The 8,897-nt window shown below is 42.0% G+C and overlaps 3 protein-coding genes across 3 annotated transcripts; 1 reads left to right on the top strand and 2 right to left on the bottom strand.

Moving 5' to 3' along the window:
* On the bottom strand, positions 1 to 376 carry LOC113221881 (histone H4). The gene has a single exon (XM_026451202.1). It carries the CDS (start codon positions 352 to 354, stop codon positions 43 to 45), a length of 312 nt encoding a protein of 103 aa, XP_026306987.1. The 5' UTR covers positions 355 to 376; the 3' UTR covers positions 1 to 42.
* Positions 377 to 7,832: 7,456 nt separating this feature from the next.
* LOC111525952 (histone H2B type 1-M) lies at positions 7,833 to 8,278 on the bottom strand. Its single transcript, XM_023191632.2, has one exon. It carries the CDS (start codon positions 8,270 to 8,272, stop codon positions 7,892 to 7,894), a length of 381 nt encoding a protein of 126 aa, XP_023047400.1. The 5' UTR covers positions 8,273 to 8,278; the 3' UTR covers positions 7,833 to 7,891.
* A 204-nt stretch (positions 8,279 to 8,482) lies between these two features.
* Positions 8,483 to 8,893, top strand: LOC111525975 (histone H2A type 1-H; the record flags this gene model as incomplete). The annotated part of the gene is made up of 1 exon (XM_023191650.2): positions 8,483 to 8,893. A coding segment is annotated over exon 1 (331 nt), but the record flags the coding sequence as incomplete, so codon positions are not given.
* Between the last annotated feature and the right edge of the window lie 4 nt (positions 8,894 to 8,897).

Raw genomic sequence — 8,897 nt, 5'->3', positions numbered from 1 at the left:
GGGGGGCCCTGAAAAGGGCCTTTTATTGTTAGAAAATGACGCTCAGCCGCCGAAACCGTAGAGGGTGCGACCCTGGCGCTTCAGCGCGTAAACCACATCCATGGCGGTGACCGTCTTGCGCTTGGCGTGCTCCGTGTAGGTCACAGCGTCGCGGATCACATTCTCCAGAAAGACCTTCAGCACCCCGCGGGTCTCCTCGTAGATGAGACCGGAGATGCGCTTCACGCCGCCGCGGCGAGCAAGGCGCCGGATGGCCGGCTTGGTGATGCCCTGGATATTGTCACGCAGCACCTTACGGTGGCGCTTAGCGCCGCCTTTGCCGAGACCCTTCCCGCCTTTGCCGCGGCCAGACATGATGAGCAAAACGAGTCGCACACAAAGCCTTGTGAGGACTCTGGCCTGAGGCAGCGCCTTTATACGACAGTTGGCGGACCGAACTGAGAACCTGAAAGAAGTCGGCGAGAAGTCCCGCCCCGGTGGGGGAGGGGAATCGAAAGGGCCAAACCGAAATAGGGAAAAAAGGCGAGCTTCTTGTTTCCGTGTTCTGAATTTTGTAATGTGCAAAGTATTTTGTTACCACGTTATAAGGCTTTAAAAAATTGCTTTTGAACGCAGAAGATATACATCAACACCGTGGGGAATACAAAAAAGTGACCGGGCTCGATGGCTCACGTCTGTGATCCCACCATTTTAGGAGGCCAAGGTGGAAGTGTATCTGGACGTCAGGAGTTCGAGATCAGCGTGAGCAAAATAGTGAGACCCCCCCCCCCCCTCTCCCCCAAAAAAACAGTAAAACTAATATAAAAAAAATACCCCAGGGGGGTAGCGCTTAAATTTTAGGAGACCCTCTTTTTTTAAATATACATATTAAAAAAAAAAAAAAAAACCACTACAGTAACAACAGCCTGTAATCCCCATTTTCCCATCACACAAAGAGCTCTACTGCTAGCTAATAAGATATTTTGATGAGCAGATAAATGCACATTTTTTTCCTACAATATGTATGCAGTATATGGCATTTTACAACTTCGCGCTGTTATTTTAATCAATTTCCCTTATCTAAAGAGTTTACAAAGAGTGATTTTAATGTCTCCTTATATTTCTCCTCCTGAATTCTCCCTACTAAAGTGTTAACCAATTCCCTAGGAATTTATTAATCAACAAGATTTTTAAAATAATTCATCTTCTCCCTGCTGATTAAGTACCACCTTTAACATTATACATACTGGGAACTATTACCAAAATTCTATTCTGTCTATAATTTAATCAAGATGGTTTGCAAAAGGGAATCTTTGTTCACAGTTAAAAGTTTAGAAAATTCACATTAGGAAAATTTTTAAAAGCAGTAATTTATATCTGCTTAATATTCCATCATAGGAATTTTCTAGGTCCACTTTAACAATATTTCTAGTATTTAGCAAAATGTGCTTTCTAATTTTCTTTTTCCTATTTTAAAGGAGAACTGTACAAAATTTACTTCCTAAGGAAAATGTTGAGGAAAATGTAGAATTGAAGTGCTTTGTCACAAAGGATGCAGATTTTAAGGTATTTTGATGACTGTTACTACATTTTCCTCAAAAGTTTTATTCCATTCACTTTTGCCAGCAGTAACTGTTCTTGTGTATGTTTACCATCACTGAGTATTATGGTTTTTAAATTCTATGTTACATTCAGAATTTACTTTTGGTTTTGTTGATTGAGTCTTGAGTTAATGAACTAGTTACCCAGCAAGATTTATTGATTTGTTTATAAGTAATAAATTATCATCTTTAATATAAGCTTGTTTAGGCTGGACATGGAGGCTCCTGCCTGTAATCCCAGCACTTAGAGAGGCCAAGGTAGGCAGATCACTTAAGTTCAGGACTTCAAGACCAACCTGGCCAACATGGTGAAACCCTGTCTTTACTAAAAATATAAAAATTAACCAGGCATGGTGTCACACGTCTGTAATATCAGCTACTCAGGAGGCTGAGGCAGGAGAATCTCTTGAACCTGGGTGGCAGCGGTTACAGTAAGCTGATATCACACCACAGCACTCCAGGCTGGACAACCAAGCGAGATTCCATCTCAAAAAAAAAAAAAAAAAAAAAAAGAAGGAAAAGAAAAGAAAAAAAAAAAAGAAACCTATAAACTTTATTTTTTCCTGTAAACCTGGCCACAAAGAAATTATTTAACTTACCTTGTTTGACTGTAAGTCGTAAGACCACCATTCCATGTACAAAAGAAATACTGCACAGACAGCCCAAGAATCTAGACAGGCCTGGCTGGGTTTCCCCACTCAGTCTCTTAGCATTAGGTCATACTCCTTATGTCCAATCATATTTCTACATAGCTGTCCATACTTTGTTGAACCTAAGCATAAAAATGGACAATTTCCCCTGTATCTTTAGGTCTTCATTCTGAAGGCTCCTGTGTACATGTTAAATAAATGTGTATGCCTTTCTTCTATTAATCTGCCTCTTGACAGAATTTTCAGTGAAGTTTCAGAGTACAAAGGGAAAGCTTTCCCTGGGCCCCAACAAGTTCAATCATACAGTCAAGGATTCAATCAATCCTGCCTACATAATGAAACCCTCATAAAAGCTCTGAATACCAAGGTCAGTGAGTTTATTGGTTTGTGAACACATAGATATCCTAGGGAGGTGACTGCTGGTTCCACATAGAGATGGCACAGAAGCTTTGCTTTCAGGACCCTTCCAAGACTTGCCCTATGTGTCTCTTCATCTGACTGGTCCTGATTTGTATTCTTTATGATAAAACTATAATCATAAGGATAGCACTTTTTATATTCTATGAGTCATTCTAGCAAATTATTCAACATGAAGGGGTAGTGGGACTCCCTGGATTTGAAGCCAGTTGCTCAGAAGAGCAAGTGGCCTGGGAACCCCACCTGCAGCTAGTGTCTGAAGTTGGGACAGTCTTCTTGGGAAATGTGCCCTTTAACTGGTGAGGTCCAGCTAACTCCGAATAATTAGTGCCTGAATTGAACTGCAGTACATCAGTTGGTGTCCAAATAATTAGAAAGCAATTCTTGTACGTAGTTAAAAATTTAGGAAATTCAGATTAGGCAAACTGAAAAATGTCTATAAATCACAGTCCAAAGATTATCCTATTAACTTTATGATATCTATCTACTGAAATAGTCATCTTTTCATATATTTAATATTTTTAACATGCATGGATACACTGTGAAATTCTTTTAACTCTAAAGAAACTGTAATCCTGACACAATTTAAAATGTAATTTCTTTGTTTTTCAGTGTTTTCATGTAGATATTTACTTTGGAGAATAGTGAGGAACTCAGCCTCTGCAATGGAACAAACCTAGACTTAAATTGTGACATCGTTGCAGATACTTTTGCTGTTTATATCTTAATTTCCTCATCTTTATAATGAGAGTAAAGGCAGTAAGAGTTACTCCACAGGAAGCTGTAGGAAATAATGGAGATAATTGAGCAAAATGGCTAGAATAGCTTAGTAATATCTCACTAGTCATACATATATAATTTATATTTATTATTTATTGATTAATATTTTACTGATATTCAATTACTTAACTTTTTGCATAGATTTAAATTCACATTTATGCTATTTGCACTAGTCCAAATAAAGTACTTAACAATTTTTATGTCATTTATATTTCAAATATATTTGAATAAATGCTTAGACTTTTATGTTTTGATATAACTTCTAAAACAACTATTAGAAGATATTAATAGCTAAAATAAAAATAAAATATAATCAAATGAAGACTTTTTTTTTTTTTTGAGACAGAGTCTCACTCTGTTGCGCAGGCTGGAGTGCAATGGCTCAATCTCAGCTCACTGCAACCTCTGCCTCCCTGGTGCAAGCGATTCTCCTGCCTCAACCTCCTAAGTAGCTGGGATTACAGGTGCATAACACCAGGCCCAGCTAATTTTTTTTGTATTTTTAGTAGAGACAGGGTTTCACTATGTTGGTCAGGCTGGTCTCAAACTCCTGACCTCGTGATCCACCCACCTCAGCTTCCCAAAGTGCTGGGATTACAGGCGTGAGCCACCGTGCCTGGCTGAAGACTCTTTTTGAGGCCTGTTCTTCATTTCCCACTTTGAACATCATCACAATAACAATAAAGAGAATAAGTTTATACATACAGTTAAAATCAAGACATATATAGTAAACAGATTTAAGATATGAAAGAAAAACACTGGAAAACCAAGAAGATAACTAAGAGAGTAGAAAGTTTGCCAAAGTATGTCATTAATTTTGTCAGGAAGGCCTGGTTTTCCTGGAAGCCTCATGTGGGAGGAAAAAATTATTTCACCTCTATACTTCTGAGTTCTCAGCTAGAGCTCTTGTGACAAAAGACAGATTAAGAAGAGAAACACAGGTTTATTAACATGTGTACAGCACATGTCACAAGAGAGAGTACCCAGAAATGAGTAACTAAAAAATGTGACTTAAAACTCCAGTTTATATACAGCATCTTTAATAAGATCAATACGTTTTTAGAGAAATTAAAAGACAAAGGAAAAGGATTTTGAGTCTGTAGGAGTAACAAATTGTGGGAAGGCAAATATATAGTAAACTAATGGTAGATAAAGGCTGGTTAGTAAAGTTGTTATGCAGATTGCTCTGGTGCCCTCTCTAGGCTGATGAGTCATCTCTAGTGATTATTTTTTGTCCTCTCTGGTAGAGAGGGGAGGAGAGACACGTCTGCACTTTTATGTCCTGCTTTTAGGCAAATAGGGAGAAGGCAGAGAGTTTTCTTGTATCTGCTTCTTCTCAGTGGCCCTCAACTGAAATAATCCTTATGTCAATGTGGCATATTTTGGGGTGGTGTGTCATGCCACCCTTCACTCAGAAAACCTAATCTCTACCGAAAAAGAGAATCTTGGCCGGGCGCGGTGGCTCACGCCTGTAAATCCCAGTACTTTGGGAGGCCGAGGCGGGCAGATCACGAGGTCGGGAGATTGAGACCATCCTGGCTAACACGATGAAACCTCGTCTCTGCTAGAAATGCAAAAAAATTAGCGGGGCGTGGTGGCGGGAGCCTGTAGTCCCAGCTACTCGTGAGGCTGAGGCAGAATGGCGTGAACCCGGGAGGCGGAGCTTGCAGTGAGCCGAGATCACGCCACTGCACTCCAGCGTGGGCGACAGAGCGAGACTCGTCTCAAAAAAAAAAAAAAAAAAAAAAAAATGGGGCAGGGCACAATGGCTCACACCTGTAATTACAACATTTTGGAAGGCCAAGGAAAGAAGATCACTTGAGCCCAGAAGTTTGAAAACAGCCTCCGCAACATGGTGAAACGCGTCTCCACCAAAAAAGATACAAACGTTAGCTGGGTGTGGTGGCCTGTGCCTGTAGTCCCAGCAACCCAGGAGGCTGAGTTGGGAGGATTGATTGGGCTTGGGGAAGCCAAGGTGCAGTGAGCGGTGATTGTGCCACTGCACTCCAGCCTGGGCAACAGAGTGAGACTTTGTCTCAAAAATAATAATAATAAACAATTTTGCCAAGATTTCTGGAAACTATTTTCCTGCTTTTTTTTTTTTCTTTTCTTTTAGATGTAGTCTTGCTCTGTCGCCAGGCTGGAGTGCAGTTGGTGTGATATCAGCTCACTGCAGCCTCTGCCTCCTGGATTCAAGCAATTTTCCTGCCTCAGCCTCCCAAGAAACTGGGATTACAGGAGCATGCCACCACACTCTACTAATTGTTGTATTTTTGTAGAGATGAGGTTTCACCGTATTAGCCCGGCTGAACTCAACTTCTGACCTCAAGTAATCCACCTGCCTCCGCCTTCCAAATTTCTGGGATTTACAGGCATGAGCCACCACACTCAGCCTAATTTTTTAAAAAAATCTTTTGAGCTTTCTTTCTAGCATGATACTCGTGTATCAAGAATAGATGCTTCGTCTAATGAGATTGTATTATTGGGGCTTAGAAACCGATTCCGCAAAATATGGGGTTTTGACATACTGAACTGAAGAAGAATCCTGAAGGTCTTTCTGAACTTCCTCCTATTCCTGTCTCATTTCTCTATCTGAAATCACAAAATGAAGTTGTTCTCTGAAATTCCCTTATCTCTCTAAAGTATAGACCTGCTAAAGAAGAAAGCAATTATCTCTGGTCCCTTCTCTGAGTCTTCCTTAACTGAAAACTCATATTGCAAGAAGACTGAAGTCTGTCAACACACTGAGACAAACCTTTGTCACAAACCGTTGTCTGGTCTGTGGGCCAAACAGACTTTGTCCTAGGCTGTTATATGTTATTCAAGTCTATTGAATTCCCCTAAAAATCACTTAATACCCTCTAAAATAATCCACACTTATCCATCTCCCTTTTCCCTAAGAAAAAGGGTGTGTAATCATCTCTATTCTATTGCTTGGGGCATGGATAGGGGGAAGGGAGAGGCAATAATCACTGATTCTCCCCCGTGCACATTAATAAATTTGTATGCTTTTTCTTCTATTAATCTACCTTTTGTGAGTTGATTTTTCACCAAACCTTCAGAGGACAAAGGGGAAGTTTTCCTTTGGATTCTACAGTTTCAATAGACAACCAAAAGTAAAAGTTGGGAATTATGTAAATATGCTTCATTCTTTGAACGTATTATGCTTACTTATTCCATTAACGTTTATATGTCTTTTCTAACATTATGATAATTTATTGAATGGAATCCTAAATTGGAAATTCCTAGCATAAATCACACACATGTTAGAAAATATTTTTCAGGTTGGGTTTCTTTAAAGAAGTGTGAGGATTCAAAGGCTCTGGAAAAGCAATCTCAGTGCAGATGCCTTTTTAATCCTTCCAGGTATGAGTTTTTGCACAATTTTAAAAATTGATTTAAACATAACTAGAATATTTCTGGCAATTTAATTATAACACATCTACAAAACACTCACTAGGTATTCACAGTAATATTAAGAGCAATTATTTTTTCCAGTTCATTTTCTTTGATTTACCTGATTTTTAAATTTTATTTATTTATTTATTTATTTTGAGACAGAGGCTTGCTCTGTTGCCCAGGCTACAGTGCAGTGGCACAATCACGGCTCGGCTCACTGCATCCCGTCTGCGGGTTCAAGCGATTCTCCTGCCTCAGCCTCCCGAGAAGCTGGTATTACAGGCACGTGCCACCATGCCTGGCTAATTTTTGTATTTTTGGTACAGACGGGGTTTCTCCATGTTGCCCAGGCTGGTCTCAAACTCTTGATTTCAAGTGGTCCACCCGCCTCAGACTCCCAAAGTGCTGGGATTACAGGCGTAAGTCACCGCGCCTGGCCTAACCCTCCACATATTGATTTATGACTTTACCTATAACTTCTACTTGCCTAAAATGTATAAAACAGTTGCATTCTGACTGCCTCAGAACCACTTTCTCATGGTCTTGGGGGGTTGTGTCTTCCCTAAGCCACGGTCACTCATACTTGCTAATAATCCTCTTTAAAATATTTTGGGCGAGGCACGGAGGCTCACACCTGTGATCCCAACACTTTGGGAGGAAGCAAATGTATCACCTAAGGTCAGGAGTTCGAGACCTGTGTGACCAAAATGGCGAAACTCCCTATCTACTAAAAATACAAAAATTAGCAGGGCATGGTGCCACACGCCTGTGGTCCCAGCAACTCGGGAGGCTGAGGCAGAAGAATCGCTTGAACCCGGAAGGTGGAGATTTCAGTGAACCGAAATCGTGCCATTGCACTCCCGGCTGGGCAACAGAGTGAGACTCCACCTCAAAACACACACACACACATGTATGTGTACATTTATATGTACGAAGCGAGTCCCAAAGGGTACATAAGGGGAGACAAGCTAACAGTGAACTAGCTCTTTCTTGAGAAACGTGGACGGCTCTGAAAAGAGCCTTTGGAGTGTGGGTCAGAGCGGACCTGTAACTGCAGCGAGGGGCTCACTTGGAGCTGGTATATTTGGTGACGGCCTTGGTGCCCTCGGACACGGCGTGCTTTGCCAACTCCCCAGGCAGCAGTAAGCGCACGGCCGTCTGAATCTCCCTCGAAGTGATGGTCGAACGCTTGTTATAATGCGCCAGGCGTGACGCTTCTCCGGCAATACGCTCGAAGATGTCATTGACAAAGGAGTTCATAATCCCCATAGCCTTGGAGGAAATGCCGGTGTCGGGGTGGACTTGCTTCAGCACTTTGTACACGTACACGGAGTAGCTTTCCTTGCGACTGCGTTTCCGCTTCTTTCCATCCTTCTTCTGAGCCTTGTTAATAGCCTTCTTGGAGCCCTTTTTAGGGGCTGGAGCAGATTTTAGTGGTTCAGGCATGGTGAAAAACAACAATCCTAGGGCTGTTTCGTCCTCTTTATTTAAACGCTATTATGCAAATTAGAAGTAGAATAGGTCACTGCTTATTGGTGGTTTTCCTTGGATGACGTCAGATGCCAGTTTTGCCCAATCAAAATAGGTATCCCGCATATGAGTCCTATTGGTCTAAATAAAAATAAAACGTCAGCCAATCGAACAGCTTCCTTTTCGCGCCCAGTAGAGGCTATAAAAATCTGCGTTTTTCTACTCTCGTCTGTCCTTTTTAACTGTATAGATACAGACCTTTTGCCATGTCTGGGCGTGGTAAGCAGGGAGGCAAAGCTCGCGCCAAGGCCAAGACCCGCTCTTCTCGGGCCGGGCTTCAGTTTCCCGTGGGCCGAGTGCACCGCCTGCTCCGCAAAGGCAACTATGCCGAGCGGGTCGGGGCTGGGGCGCCGGTGTACCTGGCGGCGGTGCTGGAGTACCTGACCGCCGAGATCCTGGAGCTGGCTGGCAACGCGGCCCGCGACAACAAGAAGACTCGCATCATCCCGCGTCACCTCCAGCTGGCTATCCGCAACGACGAGGAGCTCAACAAACTGCTGGGCAAAGTCACCATCGCACAGGGTGGTGTTCTGCCCAACAT

Source organism: Piliocolobus tephrosceles, unplaced genomic scaffold (assembly GCF_002776525.5).
Source record: "Piliocolobus tephrosceles isolate RC106 unplaced genomic scaffold, ASM277652v3 unscaffolded_28120, whole genome shotgun sequence".
In the NCBI taxonomy this organism is placed as follows: domain Eukaryota; kingdom Metazoa; phylum Chordata; class Mammalia; order Primates; family Cercopithecidae; genus Piliocolobus; species Piliocolobus tephrosceles.
This window is presented reverse-complemented; position numbering and strand designations above follow the sequence as displayed.